This window comes from Leptodactylus fuscus, chromosome 4 (assembly GCF_031893055.1).
Source record: "Leptodactylus fuscus isolate aLepFus1 chromosome 4, aLepFus1.hap2, whole genome shotgun sequence".
NCBI lineage: Eukaryota > Metazoa > Chordata > Amphibia > Anura > Leptodactylidae > Leptodactylus > Leptodactylus fuscus.
Window position 1 is genome coordinate 163,499,498 of NC_134268.1, and position 27,629 is coordinate 163,527,126.

The window sequence follows — 27,629 nt, forward strand, 5'->3', positions numbered from 1 at the left end:
TACTAAGCAGTAGTGATTGCTCAGGGAGGGTGGAGATTCCTGGAAGGGAAGGAGAAGGCAGAACAGGCTCTTTGCACCAGTGTAGTCTGGCATATGGACAACCTGAGGGGAGCATGACAGCTAACATAAGACACCAGAAGGAGGATAACTACAAAAGGGTGATAAGCCATAAGCCTATGTACTAGACGCAGACCCAGGTGCTGTGCACAGTGATGGATTTGAAGGGGGGGGGGGGCAGATGCATGGGAAACAAAGGTTACGAGAAGAGAACATGCTCCATCCTGGAGGAGAAGGAAAAAATTCTTCTCCTAGCACAACAGGGGCCGAGGGAACAGTATAGATGTCAATGTCAATAGGAGCAGGTAGGGATAACACACCTGTTCATCTAGAACAAGGGTGGGCAATTAATTTTCCCATGGGGCCACATGAGAAATTGTAAAGGTTCTAGAGGGCCATGCGCACAGCGGCAAATTTAGCTCCACCCACTTCTCTGCTGATTCCGCCCATTCTCAATCATTTTTACATGTGCCCCACAAAGTAAAATCCTCCTACAGTCACCCTAACATTATACAACCCCACATTATAATGTTTCCCTCCAATTATCCCACAGTATTAAGTCCCTCTCCTGGTGCCCCAGTATAAACTAGCGGGGACATTAAACTGGGGCAGCTGGAGGGGGACATTAAACTGGTGGCAACTAGAGGCAGACATGTCCCCCTCCAGCTACCCCCCCATGGTTTAGTATCCTCCTCCAGCTGCCCCAGTTTAATGTCACCCTCCATGTGCCCCCTAGTTTAATGTCCCCTCTCCATGTGCATTCAGTTTAACTGCCCCCCTTCATCTGCCCCTAGTTCCCCCCTCTTGCTCACACATGCTGTCTCTTCTCTCTTTATCATCCAGCAGCTCCCCTAAGCCGGCAGCTTGCAGCAAGCACACAGTCCCGTGTGACTCCGCCCACTAAGGAGTCATAGCCTATCCTGGTGATAGGCTGTGATGACATCATCACAGGTCCTTCAACATCTGCCCCTTAGTTTAATGTCCCCCCTCCATGTGCATTCAGTTTGACTGCCCCCCTACATCTGCCCCTAGTCCTCCCTCTTGCTCACACATGCCGTCTCTTCTCTCTTTATTATCCAGCAGCCTCCATTGCCGGCAGCTTGCAGCAAGCACACAGTCCCGTGTGACTCCATCCACTAACGAATCATAGCCTATCCTGGTGATAGGCTGTGATGACATCATCACAGGTCCTTGAAAAAAACTTCAACTAGCTATGCGGGCCGGATAGAAGCAGTCAGAGGGCCGGATGTGGTCCGCAGGCTGTACATTGCCCAGGTCTGATCTAGAAAATGGAGCCCCTATTCCTTCTTAGGTCTGCACCATATTGAGATAGAGCATGAATGCAGCTTGAATCTAGGGGTGGCAAGGACAGAAGCCGGAGACTAAATTATTGTGAATGGGGCGCAAGCGTGAAGATCCTCTCAAAGTGTAGAGAAGACACCAGAAGTCAGGTAAACACAAGGGGACCTCCACAAAGGAGAGAGGTAGCGTTGGAAATGGTTTTACAGGTGGACTATATTATGAATCAACCCACCATTGCCATTACTGCTTCCGGGACTCAAGGGTAAGACACCTAATACAGTCCGGGGGGGGGGGGGGGGGGGTTGATCGGACTGGCACTGTTAGGAAGAGGGGACTGCCAGAAAACCCCAGGGACAGAAGGGGCCCTAGGAACCCAGAACCATAGCTATGGGTGGACACAAAGTGTGTTACATACTCACCTGTCCAGCGTCTTCAGTGAACCTCACACTAGAAGTAGGGTTATCAGTACTCCAGGAGACATATAAGGTGTACTGGGTGACTGGCAGGGAGAAAGGAAACTGGCCTGTATCAGGAAGTATCTCTGGCTGCCTGGTATACTAGCACCCACAGGAGGTACAACCAATGTGGGAGCTCACACTAAAGAACACCCAGCCATCTGTAAAAAAACCAAAACTAAAATAACAAAATGCAGAAGATCTGCTATCAGGACATGTCTGCCTCCTACGACACTTGGATAAGACTGATTAGCCTAGTGCTTGTGGAGAGGGTATAGCTCACCTACACTTATATTCCTAGTGGTAGCCTCCTAGTGGCGTATACCTATGGTATCGTGTCCCCCAATGATATTAACGAGTAATTCTGGCTTAATATAAACTGAGACAAGACAAACATATGACAGATTTATCATCCAGTTACTGTGATAAATCTGGTGTATTTTCAAACTACTTGTCTAGGTTTGTACTGTCTAACTATTAGTAAATCTGCACCAATGTGTGTTTACACACAGGGCTGGTGTCAGCACCCGGCTTACCCAGACAAGTGCCGTGGCCCCAAGCTCCTGAGGGGGCCCACTTGGCAGTGGCATAACAGTACAGGGTATGGGGCATGTGGCCAGCTGGAAATGGCCGGGGCCCCGGACCACCATGATAGCAGACAGGGAAAGCCTGGTTCCTTGATTGCTAAACATACTGGTAATGGAAAGGCGTCTGGCAATCGCTGGGCCCTTTTCCAATAGATACCAGCCCAGGGGAGGTGAGAATAATAGTAAAAAAAATTACTTATACTCACTTCTCCTGGGCTCAGTGTCCTCTCTGGAGCTCTTCCAGCCGGTGACTGAGGTAGTGCGCCCCAGCCAACGCTGATGGGGCCTGTGGTTGGACCCTTGCAGTCACATGGTGCACATTGGAGTAATGACGTCATCACACCCCACATGACTGCTGAGGCCCAATCGCAGGCCCTAGCAGTGACGTCTGGGGCACAGGACCCCAGTCGCAAGACAGAAGAGGACTGAAAAGGTTACTGCAGACAGCTGGATACCGAGGATAGGTTAGGTAAGCATCATTGATTGTTATTTTTAATCATTTCCCCTTGGCCTCTACTTATTGTACTCTGGGATCTGAGTATAATAATAACACCGGCTCTATGGGGGGGCTCTTAGGAGCATATAATACTGTGTAGCGTTCACTGTGAAATATATAATACCGTGTGGGGGTCAGTGTGGATCAAATAATACTGCGCGGGGGCCACTGGGGAGCATATAATACTGTGTGTGTGCCACTGTAGATCATATATTACTGTGTAGGGGGGCACTGTGGGCATATAATACTGGGTGGGAGCCACTGCAGAGTATATGATATTGTGTGGGGCCAGTGTGGAGCATATGATACTGTGTGGGGGCACAGGCGAGACTGTGGAGTGGCACTATTAGCAATATCAGGCCCTGGTGGAATCTGTCACTGATTTTGCAGTGGATTTCACCCCTCAATCAGCAGCAGATTCCTTAATTATTCTGCCTCCTATTGAAACTAATTAGAGCAGGAAAAGGTGTCCTGCTGGATTTTGCTCCGTGAGCCAGGGGGAAAGAAAATAAAGAACTCGGGACAGATGTCCGCTTCAAATTCCTCTTTACTCTCCAATGTCTTAACAGGATGTATCTACTTGTGTAAAATGGACTGTATTACACTCCATTCAGTCTCCCTCATCAAAAAACAACCAATTTTTATTTTTATTTTTTTTTTGCTCCAGTGTGCTTAAGTTACTCCAGAAGGGGCCTACTGAGGCTGTGTCGCCCAAGGGCCCACACAAACCTGGAGTCGGCCCTGTTTACAAACATGGAATTCATGCCAAACAATATATATATATATAGATAGATAGATAGATAGATAGATAGATAGATAGATAGATAGATAGATATTTTTTTTTTTTTTATATAGATTTAGTACTGAATAGAGACAGAAGCATCTTGTATACTTTAATCTTGGGGTCACTGGTAATTCCACACTGGCCATGGTTAATGTCATCATATTCAAGGTGTAGCTCAGTACTAGATAAGCAGCTCGCATCATGGGAACTCCTCTTACTCCTGTCTTCTTCACATTGACGTACTTGTTATAGTATTGACCATGAAATCTGTGAAGTAAAGTAATGATTCCATTTGCAGTGAAGTTACATGTGGAAATCCAAATCGGTAGATGCTTAAACTTAAAGAGGACCTTTCAGTCAGTTTTGCCAGTATGTGCCGGGTGCCAGTGATATCAGTACTTTAGGTACCAATAATTGATGAACTGTCAGAAGGGCCGGCCTCACAGCTCAGCGTCATTGTGATCAGTTGGAAATTCTGAGGCATAGGCCGGGTTCACACAGAGTATTCTGGCTCGTCATTTGGTACGTAGCGGCCGCAAAATAGCGCTGTGTGTACGGTACCGGCTCCTATTGAAAACAATGGGAGCGTATACGGCCCGCAAATCCTCCTGCGGCGTCTACATACCAAATGACGAGCCAGAATACTCCGTGTAAATCCGGCCTTAGACTATAGGAGAACTTGTTAGCCACACATGCCCCTCCTAGTATTCTTTCTTTGTCTGCATCAGTAAAAGTTATTGTGGTTGCTATGATTTCAATGTGTAGCGCGCATAAGACGTAACCCATTGAAGTCAATGGGTTACTATTTTGAAGCGCTCACTCTGACACGTGTTTACGTGTCCGAATGAGCGCCGCATTACATTGTGGGAACAGGCCCTAAGAAGGTCCTTCCTCCCAACCACAGTCAGACTACATAATTTACATCAGACCAAGCGAAGAGAGAGAGCTAAATGATCCTGAAGTCTTCTTCTTCTTCTTCTTTTGCTGCTGTAGTTTTTTCCTATCTGCTATTCTGAGCTCATGTTTGTCTCCTTCTGTAATATATTACGGTACTTATTATCCTGTATCTGTATTGCTATGCTGCTGTAACACACTGAAATTTCCCCATGGTGGGACTATTAAAGGATTATCTTACCTAAGAACTAGCTAAAGTGAATCTCCAATGTGGCCAGAGTTTGGTTACACAGGCATTTACTGTATCAAGAGCATAACCCAGAGGAGACCTGATAAGCATTGGAACAGGAGTGCCAGGGAATCACTAAAGTGAATATTGCTTCTTTTCTTTTTCAACTTTCTCTGATAAATTTAGCAAAATTGTCCCCTCATTTGGATAACCCATTTAACTCTTCTAATGCTTTACAGCAGTAGTTCCAACCACTGAGACGTTTGTCAGTTGTCTGTTCCAATTGGCATAACTGGAAATATCGAACTGGTCTACGGCACCTATTATGGGGGAGATTAATAAGCAAAATACACCAAAATTCTGGACTTTTATGACTTACACAAAACAGGGGCATGGCATAGAGGAAAATTGGCATAGTCCAAGCCATAGTCCACTGTGATAAATCTGGCGCATTTTAAGACAGTATTAGTAAATCTATTCCAATGTGTTTAAAGGATCAGAAAATACAGAAAATATTAAATGATATCCAAATGTGAACATACCCTTTCAATTAATCTTCATTCTTTATTTCCTAAAAATAAATATATAATGAAATGCACTTCATAATCCACATAACGACAAACACACACTGTACAATTTGTCTCTATAAAAACAATATATTAAATTATGATAAAGGTATATACACGGTTGCCATCCTACTGAATTATTCCTCAGAGTCAAAATCTTCCACATGTTATGGTAGGTTGTGTACAGTTAGCAGACAGATATATAGAAAAGAAACAATTCTAGACATAGAAAATCTGAACCGTCAATGCTACAGCAAATCTTTGCACTGTTATAGTAGATTGAAAACTTGACTAGTAATGGACGTATATAAATAATCGCTTAGTATTATGTTTTGCACACCAAGACGTCTGCAAATGGTCCAAGTAGAGTTTTATTGAATATGCACCGGATCCAAACCAAATAGGTTGTTGATGGTTTAATGTTTTCAGAAAATGTGTGGTTCTGATAAGATAATATGTAAGGCATATATGTGTTTTCTCCTTGCTCCTGTATCCATACTTCATATTTCACATCTCTTACTTTCAAATACTTGAGATTCCACGGAATCTGCCAAGACACAGACAGCTTTGTTACACTTGCTTCAGAGGAAGACGCTTGGCATTTGGAGTCCCTTACCTTCCCGGGATACAATCCATTTGCCCACTTCTGTTTCCTAGAACCGGGCTTAGTTTTAACAACACTTCTTATCGCTTGAATAAGAGATGATATGTCAACCTTTGTGTCTTGATAGATACGGAAAAGCCACTCTGGATTACGGCAGCAAAGATGACGTGGCACTTCTTTGCTTTTCATTATACGTTCTTGTTCGCTGGCATCTAGATGGATAATGCCACCTTGTTCCCATGGCCTTTCAGGGTATGTGATTGTATTTGCCACTTCTTTGTTTTGCCAAGCAACATACTGGAGCTCCATGCCTGGAAGAGTTGCCAGAGTTTTGTATGGTGTGTAATGATCTGGGTTTACGCCATAAGGAAAAAGCTCTACCACAGCAGCTCCTTTTGGCAAAAAGAGAGACAAAACTAACTGTGCCCCATGCATACTGACAAGCATGGAAGCATTGCTGATCAGACGTACAATATCTGTAAAGGAGTGGTCCTCTAAAGAGACTGTGATGGTTTTCATCTGAAATTCCTGAGCAAGAGCCAGGAGCAATTCGGCCTCATTTACAATAAGTCGATTCATTGTTCGGCTGAATAGTACAATGTAGTCTTCAGAAGTGCTTTCATCGGAGCTAATGTTCAGTTTACCCAATAGGAATTTTGCAAAGTGTCTTATTTCATTGCCAGAAACCAATATATTTGCCTTTGGGCCCTGTGGCTGGACAAAGCCATACTGATACCATGTTGTGATTTTTGTTAAGCCAACATAAGACTTAGTGAAACAGAGTAGCCTACCCAAATTCTTTAACTGCTCTTTAAGGAGAGGCTGCTTAGTGCTCATAAACTTGTACAGGTCAAAGTGAGAGCCTTCACCCCAACCCTCCATAAAGAAGAGCCGAGAGTCCAGGTCTAAGTCTGGGAACTGCTGCATGGTGTAGAATATGGGTAGCAGGTCATCATGAAACACATGCATGAGGTTATCGGGATTAAACCTATTCATTATGAGGGCAACATCTGGTACAAAGACAGGCTTGGGCATAAATTTCAGTGCAGCTGCTGGAAGCTCAACAAAGTTAAAATATTGTGTATTGTGGTCATCGACAGAAGACAAGTCTAGTAGTGCGGGCTGAAACCGTCGGGAACCCAAGCTTGGCAACATGATGGAGGAGTTGCTGTGAAAGAAGACAAATTCCTCTGCCTCTGTAGAGTAACAAAGTGATTCAAAGCGACACACACGATCTGTATGCATCCTACCCGTACAAACCATTTTAGTGCCATCTTCAACCAGAGCGTATAAAGCCGCCTGATAGTCTATGCGTACTTGGGACAGCTCTTGGGACTGACGTGTAAGGTCCAGCTCCTCCTCAATAACTGAAAATTGTTCCCATAACTTGACATATTTCCACAATACTGCTGCCAGTATAGACACAAGCAGAGCATTAAACACAGCGGATATGTTCATTCTGTAGTTGTGATGGGTAAAGATATCCAAAAGGAAGCCTAAGAGGAGTGACTGTCATCATTAGTCCAGCTTAACATAGTAGAGGAAACCTAAAAAAAAAAAAAAAAAAAAAATAGAAAAACATTAATATTTCCAAATAATAAAGCCATGTTTTACTTTGAAGAGGAATTCCATCAGTTAGTTTTATGTCATGGTGGGGGTCTAACTACTGGGACTGGGGTCCATTGCTAAAACAAAGTGATTGTGGCAGCATTTTGAACACAAGGTTTATGCGCAACCCTCATGTGTGTCATACTAAGGGACTAAGGGTCTATTCCGATCACGTTTTTAAGGATGCAAACTGATGATCATCCATTTATATAGACACAATTTTTAAAAAAAAATTGTCAATTTCTGTTTGTTATTTTGGACGGACTCAAAATCTGGTATACGACTTTTTTCTAAAAAGGTGGGGTTCATATTGGTCACCTTGCCCTATTTTTGCTGACATTTGTGCTTTCGCACTGCTGTATCTGTCTTTGTATTTATTCATTATATGTTTTTTTTTTATCATGTCTTCAATAAAAAAATTCTTTTTATTATTTTGCGTGTTTTTCTTACCTTTCTTTTTTTGTTATATTGTACGATTTTGTGTCCATTAAAAAAAAAAAGGCAGAAACTGATCCGTTTTTCTTCATTAACACTGATGTGTATGTAAAAGGACATGAAAAACGTGATCTGAATAGACCCTAAGGGCCCGTGGTAACGCTGCGCTCATTGTTTTTGTTTTTTTTAAACTGTAATTTTTATTAAAGATTTTGTAAAGGAAACATACAAAGGAGTCAAGTAAATTCAAAACATCAAACAATCAAGCAAAAAAAGGGAACATAAAGGGATATAGTAGGGAAAAGGGAGAGGGAAGGAGGCGGAGGAGGGTAGGAGTCAAAAGTCAATACAATAAGAATCCCAGGGTGACCACACAGCCTGGAAAGCGTCTAGAGCAGGGGTGCTCACACTTTTTCAGCATGTGAGCTACTTTATAAACTGACCAAGGCAAAAGATCTACTACCCACTTCTTGTGGACGGGGCCGGGGCGGGCCTGTGGGTGGGGCGTGTCTGTGCATGTGGGCAGGGTCGGGCGGAGCGTGAGAGCAGGAGACAGCGTTCTGTGGCTGCCCAGGGATCTTTGGTGTCTGCTTGTTCACAGCGCAGGCTGAGAGTTATCTCTGGACACTGGCAGGCTGGGGCTGCGGCAGCCCCGTCTGACATCCATAAGAGCGGGGAGCGTGTCATCCCCCAGAGCTGCTGCTGCCCGGCCTGCAAGTGTCCGGAGTGCTTGTTCACAGCGCAGGCTGAGAGTCGACTCTCAGCTTGCACTGTGAACAAGCAGACACCGGGGATCCCTGGCTGCATCTTGCGATCAACCCACATGTCCTTTGCGATCGACCTGTAGATCGCGATCGACGTATTGGGCACCTTTGGTCTAGAGTATGGTTAAGAGACGCGGTAAGGAATTCCATGCCACATATGAACTTCATTCTAGCTATAAGATCAGTGTCTAGGGGGGTAGCCGCTGCACTCATCCTGACACGTAAACACTAGAGATGAGCGAGTACTGTTCGGATCAGCCGATCCGAACAGCACGCTCCATAGAAATGAATGGATGCACCTGGTACTTCCGCTTTGACGTTGGCCGGCCGCTTAACCCCCCGCGTGCCGGCTACGTCCATTCATTTCTATGCGAGCGTGCTGTTCGGATTGGCTGATCTGAACAGTACTCGCTCATCTCTAGTAAACACGTGTCAGAGTAAGCGCTTCTAAAGAAAATCCCATTGACTTCATTGGGTTTCCTTCTTACGCGCGCTACACATTGAAATCAATGGGAGGCTTTTTAACCCATTGATTTCAATGTGTTACACGCAATAAATGGAACCCATTGAAGTCAGTGAGATTCTGTTTTGAAACGCTCACTCTGACACGTGTTTACATGTCAGAATGAGCGCAGCGTTACTCCGTGGGAACGGGCCCTAAGATGGATAAAAGAGTGCTGCAGCCCTTTTTTTTCAATGACTGTCCCAATTTGAGGACTCCTATAAATCATATATTTAAGCCATAGCCTGGCAATGGTTTTTGTTCAATCTTTATCCTAAAAAAATGGAATAAAGGTCAATCAAAAAGTCATATGTATCCCATTATAGCGGCAATAAAAAGAGCAAATGTATTTTGCAAATAAAAACAAACCTCATCGGATCCCAATTAAAATTATAGCTTAGAATATGGTAACAAAAATAGATGATTTGGTTATAGTAGTAATAGTACTGACACAAAAAATAACATAGGGCTGAGCGATTACGACCCAAATCAAAATCACGATTAATTGAACATTATAAATGATTCCAAACAACAAACAATTATTTTAAAAACACTTCTGTTTTTACATATCTCGATCCCTATTTATATACCATGTTAGGCCACTGAATTGTTAGTTATTCACGTTTCGTTAGCATTGAATAAGTGACATGCTCCCTTTAGTCAATGTGAGACAAGGTGGCATCGCTGCAAGAAAACTGAAATAATCGATGTGAGTAGGTTCATATTAATTAATTGTCCATAGACAAGCACTATCAGGAGGGGAGGGGGCGTTCCTTCCCGCTCTCACAGTAGGCGCTGCTGTGCAGAAGGACGTTCCTGACTGACTGTCAGGAACACCCTTCTGACTGTGAAGAGCTACGGTACCGGTACTGATAGCTCTTCACCTGGGGCACAGATCGTGAAAGCTGACAGTGTGCTGAATTCAGCGCATTGTTGGCTTTCCAGCGGTGTATAAAACCGCACATGCCCCAACTCATGAAAGGTCCTCCTTAAGGCGGGGTCCCATGTGATGTAAACGCCTTGGAAAAAAAATTCAACATTTTACATTCACTGTGAGATGGATGGGATTCTAGCGAATCCCCTAAGTGCAGTGGACAAGGTGCGATTTCCAAAATTGTTGTGGTTTTGGAAATTGCAGCATGTCAGTTACACCTACGAAAATGCCAGCGGTTTCCTCTATAAGTATAATGGAAGCAGAAAGCGCTGAGCTTTTTTGCTGTGGTCCACTACATGAGGCCTTAGCCTAAAGGGATTGTACAGGAACTCCAGATCCCTGGCAGGAAACCGGGGAAAGTGTTCCCTGCCAATGTCTGGTCTAGTGGCTAGGGACCTTGTTTCATCCTTGATACACATAACCACTGGGACATGAGACTTCACTCAGATATATCACCGGTGACCTCCTGGGTCCTTTCCTGACACCGCCAATTCCCCAGCTTCCTCCCCCAGATCTGGAACTCCAGGACACCCCTTTAAGGAATAACCCTTTAAGAGTGCATTCACAGGGTGAAGTTGGCCACAGTTACGACTGCTTGGGGGAAAAAACGCACACCGCTTTGAGGCAGTTTCTTTACTTTACAGGTGACGCTAGGATCCCACACTGTCTGCTTAAAAAATACTATTTTTATATTCTGGCCAGTTTCTGCCGGTTTACAGGACTTTTCTCTACGCTGATTTTAGGTGGAATCTGTGACGAAGTCTCCAATGCAGGTGTGTATCCGGTCTTAAAGAAGGAAATAAATACAGCTTTCAACTGAAAAACTAAATTCCAAAAAACAGATCAAGAATGAAAACTGTATTCTCCCCAAAACACCCCAAGTGCACCGCATGAATGTACCCTAAGCCTAAAACATGCTCAGTTATTAAGGGGTTAAAGGTATCATGACCACGTGATCAGTCACATGCAAGCTAACTCCAGGTGTGTACATGGCTCAGTACTGCTGTGTATTCCTGAGGCTCCCCCATTACCTGCTCATGAAGCCAGCCTCACATAGGTAGATAGGAATGAACCAGGAGAAATCCTCCAGAAACTCCAGCTGCAGATGATAGGAGGCTGAAGGACCTTTCATGACAACATCTTAGCATGCTAAAGGACCTTTGATGACGTCACGAGCACGTGATTAGTCACATGGGATGAGTCTGGCTGCGGCTTGTCCGTACATGGTCCAGCAGTGCTCCCTGCAGGATGTGCTGTGTATTGTCAGACATACAAACCTCTATATTACAGGGGTAGATGGACGAAGAAGTGCGTGCTGTGCTCCTCATGCAGAGCTCTGTGTGGTGTGCGCCTCATGCAGAGCTCTGTGTGTGCTGGGAACAGGGTGCAGCACTGGGTGCATAAGGCTACATTCACACAGGCTGGTGTTTTTAGAGATCCAGGAGGATCAAAAAAATAAGAGGACATCACACCTGACCTTGTGCTAGCTCAGTGTGCTCTCCGGATAGCACAAAGACCCATTCATTTCTATTGACACAAGCACACAATCATGATATCCATGTGCATGTCCACAGTCCTAACTGCAAAACTCAGTACAGATCCTATTTGTGTCTGGTTTTGCGGCCATGCTCGCTGGCCCTGACATCTGTGTCCTGCCCGTGCAGTTCAGCATCAGGTCTGATTCTTTGTGAACTCAGAGGTGTAGCCCTAACACAGCAGTTCTCAACACATGGGTCGCGACCCCGGTGGGGGTCGGACGACCAAAACACAGGGGTCGCCTAAAGCCATCGGAAAACACATATTTCCGATGGCTTTAACGGCAGCCGCTGAGAAGCCGCGCTACCGTTTGCAGCAGCGCTATTCAGCTGGAATGCACGCCGTTATTTTTTAGTTTGGGGTCACCGCAACATGAGGAACTGTATTGTGGGGTCACGGCATTGGAAAGGTTGAGAACCACTGCTATTACATAAGACACCAGTATTCTAGACGTCATATGGTAAGTGGGGGCCTTCTTACATATTTTGCATTGGAACTTCAAGGTCCGCCTCTGAATTGATTTTTGACCGATCCGTTTTTGGCTGATGTAAACTGAAGCCTATTCAATAAGACTTCCCTTTACCTAAATCGTACCATTGATGGTGGGAAAACTGCCTGCGAGCAGAAGCCTTCAGTTAGCATAAATAAAAAACTGATCCGTCAATAAAACAGATCAGTCAAAACCTGAACTATGCTAGAAATGTGAAGAGCCTAAGGGCCCCTTCACACAGCGTAAGTGCGCCGCTCATTTAGACACGTATACATGTGTCCAAACGTGGCGCTTCAAAACAGAGCCCATTGATTTCATTGGGAAGCGTGCGTATATCAGCATACATGCGCGCTTCCCATTGAAATCAATGGGCTCTGTTTTGAAGCGCCGCGTTCGGACACATGTATATGTGTCTAAATGAGTGGCGCACTTATGCCGTGTGAAGGGGCCCTAAAGGTCAGTTCATATGTGCGTTGAGCCTCCGGTGCAGAGTCCATCTAAGGGCTCGTTCACATCTGCGCCCGTACTCCATTCTGCAGGTTTCCGTTTTCTGCACAAAACAGGGGCAGGAGACGGAAACCTGCCGGCATGTTTCAATCCCATTCATTTGAATGGGCTTGAAAAGTGTGCGCCAGTGGGCGTTTTATGCTCTCCGCGGAGAAACTGTTTTTTTTTTTAAACCGGACACAGAGTCGGACATGCAGTACTCTGTGTCCGGTTTTAAAAAAAAAAAACGGTTTTGCTGCGGAGCGCATAAAACACTCACTGGCACTCACATCCGGACTCGGCATGACAGGTTTCCGTCTTCTGCATGCAGAAGACGGAAACCTGACAACAGAGTTCAGGCGCTGGTGTGAACCCAGCGTAAAATTGGAGTTGAAAAAGTCCCTCAGATATGACTTTCTCGTCTACCAAACAACAGATACCCAATGGACCCCATTATACAGTTAATGGGCTCACTCAATATTTACTGTAGCCCTTCATTAGATGGATCCATTTTATTGTCAGAATGGCCTTCTGTTCTACAATGGCAAGAAGAACAGACTAAAACAATGCAAGTGTGAAAGCACCCCCAAGAATGGTTATAGGTTATGGATAGAGATGAGCGAACACCCAAATGTTCGAAGTTCGAAATCCAATTCGAACAGCCGCTCACTGTTCGACTGTTCGAACAGGTTTCGAACCCCATTATAGTCTATGGGGAACATATACTCGTTAAGGGGGAAACCCAAATTCGTCTCAGGAGGGTCACCAAGTCCACTATGACACCCCAGGAAATGATACCAACACCCTGGAATGACACTGAGACAGCAGGGGAAGCATGTCTGGCATAAAAGTCACTTTATTACATAGAAATCCCTGTCAGCTTGCGATTTTCGCAAGCTAACTTTTTCCCATAGGAATGCATTGGCCAGCGCTGATTGGCCAGTCTTCAGAATTTGGCCAATCAGCTCTGGCTCTGCCGGAGGAGGCGGAGTCTAAGATCGCTCCATACCAGTCTCCATTCAGGTCCATCCTTAGACTCCGCCTCCTCCGGCAGAGCCAGCGCTGATTGGCTGGACACTGGCCAATGCATTCCTATGGGTATGCGGTGATGCAACCGAGCTGAGCGAGTGCACACACTCACCACTGCTGTGCAGAGACTCAGCAGTGTTGAGCCAGTTCTGCTCAACTACACCGTGTGCCGGTCGGCTCTGCTGTGTGAGCTCGGCACACACTAAGCTCTGCTGATTCTGTATACTGATTCTGTATACTGGCCAATCAACGCCGGCCAATGCCAGCGGTGATGCAGAGCTGAGTGTGTGCCGAGCTCGCACAGCAGTGCTGACCAGCACACGGTGTAGTTGAGCAGAACTGGCTCAACACTGCTAAGTCTCTGCACGTCTTCTGTATCTCATTCGGCCAATCAACGCTGCTCAATGCATTCCTATGGGAAAAAGTTTATCTCACAAAAATCACAATTACACACCCGATAGAGCCCCAAAAAATTATTTTTAATAACATTCCCACATAAATAAAGGTTATCCCTAGCTATCCCTGCCTGTACAGCTATCCCTATCTCATAGTCACAAAGTTCACATTCTCATATGACCCGGATCTGAAATCCACTATTCGTCTAAAATGGGGGTCACCTGATTTCGGCAGCCAATGACTTTTTCTGATTTTTTTCAATGCCCCCGTTGTCGTAGTTCCTGTCCCACCTCCCCTGCGCTGTTATTGGTGCAAAAAAAGCGCCAGGGAAGGTGGGAGGGGAATTGAATTTTTTTGGAGTTTGCCACGTGGTGTCCGTATGGAATCGAACATCTCGAACAGCCTGATATCCGATCGAACATGTGTTCGATAGAACACTGTTCGCTCATCTCTAGTTATGGACATCATTCATGTTATTTTTGTTGGAGATTGTCGTCTTATGTTAACATGATAATACTTCCAATACTGTGCAAGCAGCCATTTTCTTGTGGCCTGTGGGCATGTGTGGATGCTCCGCCCAAGGCCCGAGGCCTTAGAAGTTACAACCCACCGCCAGAAGAATAGGAGGAAGATGACGCTGCTGAAGAAGAGGAGGCGGCACTGGAGAGAGTTCTCTCACAGCATTGGGGACGCTCCCAAAGCTGTCTGAGCGCTGGGGCCCGCCTGTAATGCTGCGAGAGAGCTCATTAGCATACTGACAAGAACCGGGATTGTAGGCGAACGGCGGCGCAGAGAAGACAACGAAAGATAGGAGACGAATAGCCTTTCTTAAGGCTATTCCGACGTGAAACTTAGAAGAAATCATGTCTGAGTGATAGGATCCCTTTAAAGTAAAGTATATCTGTGATACATCAATATCTGTCAAGATAAGGCAACTTCCAAAATCTGTAATATATGGTCAGTTTATTTTTACCATACAAATCCATGCTTAGCTGCTGACTGAGTCAAAATGGTAAAATACATACAAATACAATACTATCAAGGAGGGCTTAGAACAGGGTTCTCAACTTGGCCGGGCAAATGCACCACACAGAAAAAATTAGAAGTGGATGGGCCACATTCATTTTAAATTATATACAATATAAATGTATTGTCTAATAACTATATTATTCTCTAATAATTGTCTCTTCAGACCCCAGAGTATAATAACCGGAGGGCCAGGGGAGGTGATCAAACATTAAAAAAAAACTGTTTTACTCACCTCTCCTGGACTCTAAAACCCGGTTCTGTGTTCTTTTCGGGGCATCTGCTTGTTGTCAGGGACATAATCTGGCTCACTGAGGCCCAATCACAAGCCTCAGTGTTCCCAGATGTCAGTCAGACGGGCCAACCTACAGACAGCAGGGAGTTATGCTGAAGTCCAAGAGAGGTGAGTAACGCAGGTTTTTTTATGTTTGATCACCTCCCCTTGGCCTCCGGTTGTTATACTCTGGAGTCTGAAGAAACAATTATTAGTCATATAGTTACTAGACAGTAAATTTGTATTGTATAAGATTCAAAATGAATGTGGACCATCAACTTGTATTTTTTTTTCTTATTTTACTCTGGGGCTCTGCTTTAATTGATATGCTAATTATCCAGCAAGGTGCACCCGAAAGTATCTGTGATGTTCCCTGAGCACTGCTTGTGTGATATGTGTAAAGAAGGGGGAGGTGAGAGTAAGGGTGAATTCACACTGAGTAAACGCTAGCTTATTCTGAACATAAAACGTATACGGCAAGCTCTGCACATGCCGGAGCGTACACGCCGGCACTCCCCATTCACTTCAATGGGACTGCACGGAGTGAAAGAAGCAGCCCATTCATTTCTATGGGGAGCGCTCGTATCCCCGCTCCCATAGAAATGAATGGAGCTGCTTTAGACGCCGCTTATTCTGAACGTGTTTTATGTTCAGAATAAGCTAGCGTTTACTCAGTGTGAATGCACCCTAAGGAAGGCTGCTGCTGCTGCTGCTGATGATGAGCAGCCATCAGCCTTCCCTGATCTCCCCTTCCCCTTCTTTACAAATATCACACAGTGCTCAGGAAACATCACACAGACTTATCAATGGTGACAATAGAAAGTACAATTTATCCTGCAGAAAATAAGGCCATATAGATATGTGAATAAAAAAATATAAATGTTATGGTTTTTGGAATGTGAAGAGGAAATTAAAAAAAAAAAAATCGAAAATATGCTGCAACTGAAAGGGGTTAAAGGTTGGAGACCACACAGATTTAGCCACAAGCCAGAATTTTTAGTGACTTACAGTAATGGGTCCTTATAGCTGGGCTTCGTTAGAAATAGAACTAGCGGTGTCAGCACTATACACTGTAAATTAATCCAAAATTCTGTACTATTATCTTTATAGGGGGCTTTTTGTGATGCAGAGAACCAAATTCCTACATTTACTGATGTACATTTGTTCTGTTTTCATCTGCCAGCCATTCATATTTATAGAGCTTACATGGAAGTCAATAGAAGCAGCACAAAATACATTTGCCGCACTCTTCACCAAGTGACAGGTGCCAGCAACTTTTGTCAGAGGCCTGCTGGACAAACTCAGATAGTAAGCAAATAGGCATTATATAAATGGACAGACCTAATGTAATTGAAATACACAGAATATAATCCTACCATACATTCTTGGTGATATTATAAAGAATATACACACACTTCATGTAAAATATTTTTCTGCCTCCAGAGGCCTAGCTAGGTGTTTAGCACAGGGGACAAACATATACCCCAGTATTACCACCATACAGTGACCATTTAGTTACAGATATTGACCGCACAGGGCTCTGCATGACCACTAATACCGCTGTAACTTGTCTCTGTAAAGGTTGCAACACAGGAATCTTTACATACCTCCCAAGTTTTAAAGGACAGAAAGAGGGACAAAAAATTCACATTTAGCTCTACCCATTTCTAAACTGACTCCGCCTATTCCGATTCCCACACAATAACCCTAATAATATATGCCACTGCATTATAATGTTCTCCTCAAATTGACCCCACAGTATAAAGTCTCCCTCCTGATGCACCCACAGTTTAATGTTCCCCTCCAGCTGCCCCAGTTTAAACTGGTGGCAACTAGAGGGAGACATTAAACTGGGGCAGCTGGAGAGGGACATTAAACTAACTGTGGGGTTAGCTGGTGGGGAACATTAAACCGTAGGGACAGCTGGAGTGGGACTTTAAACTGGGGGGCATTAATGTCCCCATCAGCTGCCCCCAGTTTGATGTCCTCCTCCAGTTGCCCTCAGTTTAATGTCCCCCTCCAGTTGCCCCATTTTAATGTTCTCCTCCAGCTACCCCCCAGGTTTAATGTCCCCCTCAAGTTGCCCCCAGTTTAATGCCGCCTCCATCTGCTCCCACAGTTTCATGCCCCTTCTATCTGTCTCCAAAGTTTAATATCCTCCTCTATCTGCCCCAATGTTTAATATAACCCATATATGCTCTTAGTTTAATGTCCCCCTCTATTTCCCCCCACAGGTTAATGCCTCTTTTATCTGCCACAAAAGTTTAATGTGCTCCACATACACCCCACAGTATATTGTCCCTCAGTATATTGTCCCTCAGTATATTGTCATAGGGACCAGCCTTACAGCTCAGTGTCATGGCTAGGCAGTGAGGAACAGCCCCCTGACGGTACACTTCTACAGGCTTGTACTGTCAGGGGGCTATTCCTCTCTGCCAGTGCAGAGATAGCTGCAGCCAAAACAGCACCAATATCTCTGCAACCAAAGCACGTACCTACAAAACTGGCAGTGCGTTGAGTTCCACATTCCCAAATTTCTCTCCCATGTAGTAGTTACCCCCCCCCCCCCACACACACACACACACAGACTGAACCAGTTTGTGTTCCCAGATAGTCTTCTACTCTTGTTCTTTTATTACTTTGAATTTTCAAAATTTGTAAAATTATTACAATTGGAAGACTGGAAGTTTCGCCAGGCACCGTAACAGACAGCATACAACTGTGCATCAGATGGGCTCCGTCTCCACTCTGCAAGGGATGAAGTGAAATGCCATAAGGCATATCAAGTGGCAGGATATATCATCTGATAAATAATACAGTGCTAGCAATGTGAGGCCATTATATTCTAGTCTGACAACTGGCTGGAAAGCATTAATAAATTATCAAGTAAGTGCACAGCTTGTAAGGGACATAATAATGGAAATGATATAACATGCTACATTACTGCTAGTGAATGGCTGACACTAAAATTGTACCAAATAAGTATGTTAACAAGCCACACACAATATTTTGAACAGAAACAAAACTGGACTGGGGCCACACGGTGGCTCAGTGGTTAGCACTGCAGCCTTGCAGCGCTGGGTCCTGGTGTTCAAATCCCGCCAAGGACAAAAAAACATCTGCAAGGAGTTTGTATGTTCTCCCCGTGTTTGCATGGATTTCCATCCCATATTCCAAAAAAGACATACTGATAGGGAAAAATGTACATTGTGAGTCCTATGTGGGGCTCACAATCTACATTTTAAAAAAAAAAAAAATTTAAAAAAAGAAACAAAACTGGACTTGATGCCCATAGCAACCAATAAACTTCAATTTGTTTTCAATTTTATCTCGGACCTGAGATAATGTACGTTTGGAACCACAGAGAATAATGGGTCAGTGTGCTAGCTGTTAAAGAGGACCTTTCACGTCCTCAGGCACATGTGGTGTAATACACCACTGAATTCAGCGCATTATCGGCTTTCGTGTTCTGTGCCCCTGTTGAAGAGCTATCGGTGCCGGTACCGTAGCTCTTCAGTGTCAGAAGGGGCGTTTCCGACAGTCAGTCAGGAACGCCTCTCCTCTCAGTAGCGTCTATTGCACTGTACTGTGAGAGAGGGTGCCCCTTTTCGCCCCCCCCCAGTACTAGTCTATGGACAAATGCTGTCAGGAGGAGGGGAGGCATTCCTCACCGCTGAACGTCGTTTAATGATTTAATGTGTTTAATGCTTTTAATGTGTTTGGTCACATGTTTTCTTGGGTGTCTGTAAATCTGATGGCCCGAGGGGTCCATATATCACCCAGCTTTGCCCACTGTGCCAAAGATGTGCCACCTGAACACTAGTTTTCTGGCATACATGTCCTAGTAAATTCCCCCCAATATCTCCGTATTGTAGCCGTGTAACTGTTTCTAAAAGAGCAGGTACTACCCTTAACTACCCAGTAGTAACAGAGGTATACTGATATATAGCAAAAAGGTCATTCAGGTCATCTTTTAGGCCCATGCATCTAATGCAATGTGTTCATAGCCTCATGCGGTATTCATTAGCCTTTAGATGGCATTTGGTCTATTATTGTTATTGAGCCTTTTCTTCTTCTGGCTCCAGTATCTCTACTAATCTGCATGCTCCAATTCTGTTTTGGTTTTTTCCCCCATTTTATTTAGCTCCTAATATATTTTTGCATTGTTGCGGCCAATACTATTGTTGCATTTATCATCATCTACAACTAAGGTCTCACCGACATGCCCCATTTTAACTGGCGAGAGATATTTGAGGCATTGCCATGTATCTCTATAGCTAAACAGCCAGTAATTAATTGGGAAGCCTTTAGGACTTATTGTACTTTTCATGCTGTATTTACTATAAAACCAGACAAAAAGACCTAATGTATAAATCTGTTGATATGCATATTATGCTCATCGAGGTCTAAAAGCTTTTACTTCTGGGACTGAAAGCTAGCTTCCTCCTTTTAAACAAGCATTTATATATTAATGTATTCCTTGTTATCTGATATAATATTCAGCATGCCCACAGTGTTCACATCATCTAATAGTACTAGATCTAAATGATAAATGAGACAACGGTACTCAAACTTGGCAAGGGATTGTGAATCCTATCACAATCATCATCAGGTATTTTGTTACTTTATATCCAGCGTAGTTATGATTTATGGGTAAGTGTTAGTTGATATTGGCGCCATGTGTCCATCTGTCAGGAATTGCTGGATAAAAAACTGCTGCATGCCCAACTTTTTCTTCCAACAATTTCAGATGAAAAAGTAGACTCACAGTGGACACCTGACACATTATAGTCAGTGGGCTCCATTCTTGTCTGTTATTTATATGATCTATTGTTCTCAACTTTTTTGTTGTCCACCAGACCAGAACTGAAATTAAAGCGTAGATTTGAACACATTGGAAAATCCAGCATTTGTTACCAGCATAATTCTGGAAAATAATGTTGAAGAACACTTGGCGGAGAATAGCAGTTAGGGTACATTCACACGTGAACGATGTTTTGTTGAAATTCAGTCCCATTCATCTGATTGCTGCTGTTTTGAGGGCAGACACATGAATTTATATAGGATCCATTCAGATTAGTGTAATGGAGCAACAAATCTGCCATGTGTAAATCTATCCTTAGGCTAAGGCCCCATGGGCCGTAAACGCAACGCTAAAGTGCTGCGGGAAGAACCACTGCGTGAACGCATTACGGTTCTTCCCGCAGCGCTTTGAAGAGAAAGTTCATGAAGTTTTCCTCTGTGGACTTTCTCTTACCATTATATCTATGGGAAAGCTGCCTGTGTTTCCGTAGATATAATTGACATGCTGCGATTTCCAAAACCACAACGGTGTTGGAAATCGCAGCATGTCCACGCTGCGATTTCTTCCGCAAAGTTGGGATGGGATTCGCATGAATCCCATCCACTTTGCAAGTACTGTATAACGCTGCGATTTATCCTGCGGCGTTTCTGCCGCGGGAAAATCGCTGCGTTTCCGGCCCGTGGGGCCCCGGACTTAGAGGGCATTTCATTAAACAGACCCTGGTGTTCTGTCTTTGAGCAGCATATTAAACAGTAGGAAAAACTGACCAGACTGAAGTACAATTATTGAGAAGATTGAGTTTAACTTGTATTTTATTCATTTAAAGGGGTTGTACACTATAAACTAACTTTAGAATGATGGGCGCATATTAATACGTACTATATAGTATCCTTGACCCTTCAGCACCATTATCTTTTTAAGTAAAGTTGTCCTACCCTGTTCTTTCAGCTTCCTGTGTTTTTTGCATAGTGCTCCTGTCAATAACATGGTGGAAACTGGAGGACCATGAGACCATTACGTCACTCAGCCTCTTCTGTAGCAGCACATTGGGGCAGATTTACTAAGGCTGGCATAATGCACAGGGAACGAGTGACTTATGAATGGACTCAGGACTCTTTTTTTTTTTAATCAGACGCACGTTCCTGCCCAGAATGGAGAGTTAAAAAGTGGTGGACATTAACATTCTAACTTACACCAGAAAATTTGAAGAATAAAGGAATCCTAAACCACTCAAAAAGCGGTTACCTTTGGAAACCCGTGGACCCCATTAATTATAGTGGGGTCTGCTTGGTTTCCACCTAAAAATGTGGAGAGAAAACTCTTGCTTGCAGGACTTTTTCTCTTTGCATTTTTCCAGCAGGAAGGGGGACAGAGACCCCCAATGGAGATGGAGCGCTAGTGTGAACCTAGCCTTATTTGGTGCTGGGGGCCATGGCAGGCCTTAGCGGTGTGTAACCTATGCAGCTACTAAATCCAGGAGTTGTTGCAGCCGATATAAAAATATAACCTCAATACAAATTTCATTGCCGCTTACCAACAGAAGGAGGCTGGTTTACCTTCTCATTGGAACCACAATCCCTCCAAACTTGCAGCATAGTCATGCTCCCTGCTGCAGGAATGATCAGAATCTTATATCTTTAGCTCTCTAGGATCTTGTAATGTGAGAGGAAACAGGATTCTGCTCTGGGGACAAAGTACAAGATCCTGGAGAGCTGGGGTATTGTCTGCTAACCACCTCTACTGAAGTGAGAAGCGGGATTAGGATGTCAATGAGAAGATAAAATAGTTGCCTTCTGTTGGGTTGAAATGATGCTGGGGGATAGAGTTGATATGTGAGGGAGGGGTAAATATATGAGAATAGAGGTGATATATATGGGGGAAGGGATAAATATATTGGGCGATAGTGATTATATGTGAAGGAGGAGCAAATGCACTAGAGGGTAGCATTGATCTGGAGGAGAAGGGTAAATATATTTGGGAGAGAGAGATGTGGGGGAGGGATAAATATATTGGAGAGAGAGATAATATATGGGGGAGGGGATAATATACTGGAAGATAGAGATTATATGTGGTGGAGGGGCAAATGTACTGGAGAATAGAGTTTATATGAGAGGGAGGGGTAAAAATACTGAGGGATAGAGATTGTATGTGGGGAAGGGGTAAATATGCTGGAGGATAGAGTTTATATGGGAGGGAGGGGTGAATATACTGTAGGAGAGAGATGATATGTAGTAAGGAGGAGTAATTCGGGGAGGGGTAAATAATAATGGGGAGAAAGATGATACAGTGGGAGATGATAAATTGGGGGTTATTGTGGAGGCGTGGAAAAGATGGTACTCAGGCGCTGAGCCCACTCTATATGCATCAGGTGCTGACAGCTGTGAGTGTGCCTATTGCAGCTGTTTAACCTGTTAGATTCAGTGGTGAAAAGCTATTACACTACCTGGGCACCGTCATCTTTGGAATAAACGGCACACCCAGGGGCGTAACTACCGGGGTAGCAGCAGTAGCGGCTGCCACAGGGCCCGGGACACTATGGGGCCTGGCGGCAGCCACCGCTGCCGCAGCAGATTTTTTCCTTTTTTTTAATAGGCCTTTACCTGCTGGAGTAAGTCCAGCAAGCAATGGGCCCTATTTGCTTACCTATCCTGGCTCCTGCTCACAGCCGCCAATGCCTCCCTTTCTTCGGATGTGGCTGTGAGCAAGAGCCAGGATCGGTAAGTAAGACCACAAGCCCGCAAACCCCACAAACACTGCCATCATTATACTCCGGGGTCTTTTCAAAAGTTTGCCACGGGGCCTCGCCATTCCTAGTTACGGCACTGGGCACACCATTGATTTCATCACAACCGCGAGCCTATTGATGTCTCCCAGGCTTGTTATTATAGAACTTCTATTACACACTGCCATAAGCAGGGTGTAATAGAAGCACCACAATCTGACAGTATAATGCAATATATTGCATGAGCTATCAAACCTTCTACAGGTTTAAAAATAAACAATTTTTTTTTTAAACTTGTGAAATAAAAACCAAAAGAATTAAAAATTCCTATCATCCCCACTTCATATTGCCACATCTGAGAATGCAAGAACTATTAAAATATATACTGTAATGAAAAAAATAAATCACCCCTATAAAAAAAGAAATAGAAAGTGATCAAAAAGTTGTATTTACATAATAGTACCAATAAAAATGACATATAAAAAGTTATGGGTGTCGGGATATAGCACACAAACATTTTTTTTTTCATTGTTTTCTTTTCCAAATAGTAAAGCAGCAAAACCCACAGAATACACTTAGCAGTGAATGCCATAAAAATGGAAACCCCAAAAACTGGCAGAATTCTCACAGTGACAGGATACAATATATGTAGATATAAAGATAGGAGCTGTGCGAGGTGAGGGCAACTCTCTACTCATGAATACACCAGACTCATAAATTGTGTGCATGGTGTATTGGCTGTTTTCTCAAGGGAAATTTGCAACCAACTATGTATTTTCCTTGTAATGGCCTCTGCAGGTAATAAGTTGTATTATATATAAGTCATTCAATAAATGGCTGATCATGTAATATATGAATGGACAATGAAGATTTTAAAAAACACGTAAATTCAGAAAGTGATGCCCACAAAGTCACATTCAGACTGCTGAAGTGGGTCTGCAGTAAATATATATATAGTCATCACAGATCTACCACAGTAGTAGTCCATATTGCTGAGGCCTCAGATGTCACCTCCAATGGTATGTCAGTGAGCGGTTTCCAATATATATACTCATCACAGACCAGATCTACCACAGTAGTAGTCCATATTGTCCATCAACCTCCATCCTCATGTGAAATCTCATACAAATTGTGGTGCAGGCAAAGGACTGTATAAATGGAGCCATGGCTACTTCTATGACAGGTCTGGAAAGTCAAGCTGCTCGATCTGCGATTCTTCTGCATATATTTATTTATAAGTCTGCCATAGTCTGCCTGACTATGAGATCCAAAGATCCTAATAGATATAACCCTTTCATCGGTGCCAGATTCAAGGAATGTTACCGTATTTCGTTTTAACCAAATGTTACTAAGACATATTTCACTCTCTCCAGTAGACTGAAATAATACCGTATTCTTCTATAAAACTTACCTTCTGGACAAAAATGTTTTCATCAGTGAAAATGGCACAAATCTGTCTCAGATGTACAAGATATTCATAAAAATGTCTCAGTGCGTGTGAAGAATATGCATATAAGACCAGTTATTACTGCTATTTGCTGTGATCAATTTCCAACACTTGTGTGTACTTGAAAGAGTTGGAAAATGTTTTATGCATATGCCACACAATGACTGATGCCAGTTGCTGTCTAAAGCATCAAAAATATAAAGTAAAAAAAAATTGTGCCTTTGGAACAAGCACATGCTGCATTCTCATAGTCTGAATTATAACTTCAAATAACCTATAGAAGCCACAAAGAGCCAAATAAAGTAAAAAAAAAATGTAAAAATATATAAGACCTTTATTAAAGCAAGATATTAAAACATATTTTAAGGCTGTTGCTCCATATCACATAGAGCAGAAGATATAACAATACAGGTGATGTAGACTGTTATGAGCTACCGCTTTCGAATGTCTTAATACATTGCTTTGATACAGGTTTTAGATTTTGTAGGGTTTATTTTAACCCTTAACACTTCTGTAGGTTTTGTACTCTTGTAATTTGACCCTGCATACTTTAGTAATTGCTATATATATATATATATATATATATATATATATATATATATATATATATATATGTTACGTGCTATGTTATCTAATATAGTCTCCAAATATTTGGAAATTTATAATTCATTCACAAGGTCAAACAGGTGTATATCTGAGCAGATACTGACTATTCAGGTTATTCCCACAGTAACTACACTAATCTGACGGATATGTTTGTAGAACTTTAGCCGTCTGACAATCATGTAACATATACAGTATAGAGAGAGAATAGATCTATATATATCCTTGCTGAGGCCTCAGATGTCACCTCCAGTGCTACGTCAGTGAGAGGTTTCCAGCCATGTGTAGTGATCCATAGAAATATCACCTTCATTTACAATACATTCTTCACAGTGTACATGATTATTATAATTAATGTATCAGTCTTGCATCTACATGTATATAAATATATCATTCATACTTACCATGAGAACATACTGTTACGGCTCCAGTGTAGCTGCAGGCTTGAGGTTTGGAGGCTGTCGAGCATGGATCAGATCACCCCTGTCAGGCAGATATAGGTTATATTGCCGAGGACAGAGTAGAAAAGACTGCACTATCTGGAGTCCACCTGCCGGTCTTCTGCTGCATAAAATGGATGAAGAGGGATCCTATTGTTTTAAGTGTGATTGGAGAATCCTAAAGAAATCTCAGCAAGCCTGTTTCATTCATATGATAATAGCTGTTTTCAGTGCACCATCTGCAGACTGAGCTGTCACTTGCAGCTCTACCCCCTTTCTAGTTCTGAGCATGCTCTGTCTGTCACTGATGTCTTATTGCTCTGGCTGGCTCACCTCAATTTGTTAGCTTCCCAGAGGTCACCGTTGCATGAAAGATGATTTGCTGCAGTGCTCCTGAAAATCCCCAAGGAGCAAGGAAAGGCAAAGAGACTCAGGAAGGAGAGGTGTAGAGCACAGCATGTCCGAGACAGGAGAGTCAAATAGGTGCAATTCTGGCTAGGCGAAATCTACCAAATCTATCAAGTGCTATGTACAGAAAAGACATTTATTTGTAATTGCTTATACACTGTCTACCAATAAGTATTTGGACATCCATGCAAATGAAGATACAGTATCTGCGGTCGTGATGTACGTCACGCCTTCCACCGATAAACAGGAAATAGCAGTATTCACTGTAAGGGGTATCTCACCAGGAATTAGGAAATAAAACTTCACTTTTATTAGTTTATATAGATAAAAATGCAATAGTAGGCTATATTAAAAAATGTACATAAGACCCGCTATAAAGCAAGGCCAGAACCCCCACACTAAATCCCAGGGGGAAGGAAGCCAGGAAGTACAAATGTATGAACACTGATCCTACCTCCCTAGATGTCAAACAATGAGATAGCAAACACTGACTCTCATGCCAGATAAATGTATAGCAAACATCTCCAAATAATGTGGCTGGGCAGCCGCACACAAGCCGTTCTGTGAGGTTACTGGCCTAACGCCACGCCAACACAGAAGAGACAAGTGTCAAATCGCCCTATGGAGATAGATTAATGGCTATGAGAGTCAAGCTGCATCTCCAAACTAGAGTCCCTACGCATTTCGTCCTTCATGGACTCATCAGGGGCTAAATAGCAAAGTAATTGTAGCAGTAACAACTGCTAAGATAACACGGTGGTGTGGTCTGACCGCAAGCAGGTCCGCCAAATTGTCAGCAGCCAATAAATAGGAAACAGCATTGGCATTAGTCGCATGCAAGATGCCCCGAAGTGCAGAGTTGTCTGATTTCAAGTAAGCGGTAATTGTGGGGTACCACAGAAATGGTCGCTCCTTAAGGGACATAGCAAGCGAACTGAATTACCCAAAATCGACAGTGGCCTATGTGGTTATGAAGTGGAAGGTGAACGGTGATTGTCAGAATGTGCCCTCAGTTGGCAGACCCTCGAAACTGGGAGATAGAGACCAATGAGTGCTGGCCAGAGAAACCGCACCCAACCGATGGCTCACATACACCAGGAGTTTCACCAGGCATCCAGGAGTATTGTGGCTATCGATACCATCTGTAAGAAAGCATCTGCTGGTTCTACCAACTACTGAATGGTTTTTCTATTCTACCACAGGTGTCCAAATACTTATTGGTAGTCAGCGTATAGCAACAGCATATCTTGTATCTGTCCCTGTCCTCACTGAGGTTTCTAAACTGATTTCCCTAAAACAAACACATTCAGGAGTTCAAGAAATTTCCTTTGATTTTTTTAATTGCCGAAGGATTTGAAAGTTTATCTAAAAACAAATAAACAGCCTATGCTTAAACTTTAGGCTAAAGCACTACGTAGTGAACCACAGCTGAAAACATTGTTTTTCATTGTGTTTTTGCTGCATTTTTTCTGTGATTTTTCTTTCATTTTAGGGAAAATTTAAGCATTTTCGCAGTTAATATTGACCTGTTGTGTTTTTGAAAAATGGAGAATCTCATTCACCTTGCTGGTACTGTAAAACAAGTGAAATCTTGCAGACCAGTAGGGGTCTGAGTGAAGAAAGGTGGAGCATGGGACTTTGTTCTCAATGGAGTGGTGGCCAGACAGTAGGCACACTGCTCCATTTATTTCATTGGTGGCTCTGCAGATAGCCAAGTGCTGCACTCCCATGGAAATGAATGGAACAGTGTG

The 27,629-nt window shown here is 43.4% G+C and overlaps 1 protein-coding gene across 2 annotated transcripts; it reads right to left on the reverse strand.

Annotated features, from left to right (window-relative positions):
• Window positions 1–5,312: 5,312 nt before the first annotated feature.
• POMGNT2 (protein O-linked mannose N-acetylglucosaminyltransferase 2 (beta 1,4-)) lies at window positions 5,313–25,778 on the reverse strand. Of its 2 annotated transcripts, none has more exons than XM_075271314.1 (2): window positions 25,435–25,778; window positions 5,313–7,521 (listed from the first exon to the last, which is right to left on the reverse strand). In XM_075271314.1, the coding sequence occupies exon 2, from the start codon at window positions 7,430–7,432 to the stop codon at window positions 5,696–5,698; it is 1,737 nt and encodes a 578-aa protein (XP_075127415.1). In that variant the 5' UTR covers window positions 7,433–7,521; window positions 25,435–25,778; the 3' UTR covers window positions 5,313–5,695. The 2 variants fall into 2 exon arrangements, with proteins under 2 accessions (XP_075127415.1, XP_075127416.1); XM_075271315.1 differs by lacking the exon at window positions 25,435–25,778 and adding an exon at window positions 11,249–11,331.
• Window positions 25,779–27,629: the final 1,851 nt, after the last annotated feature.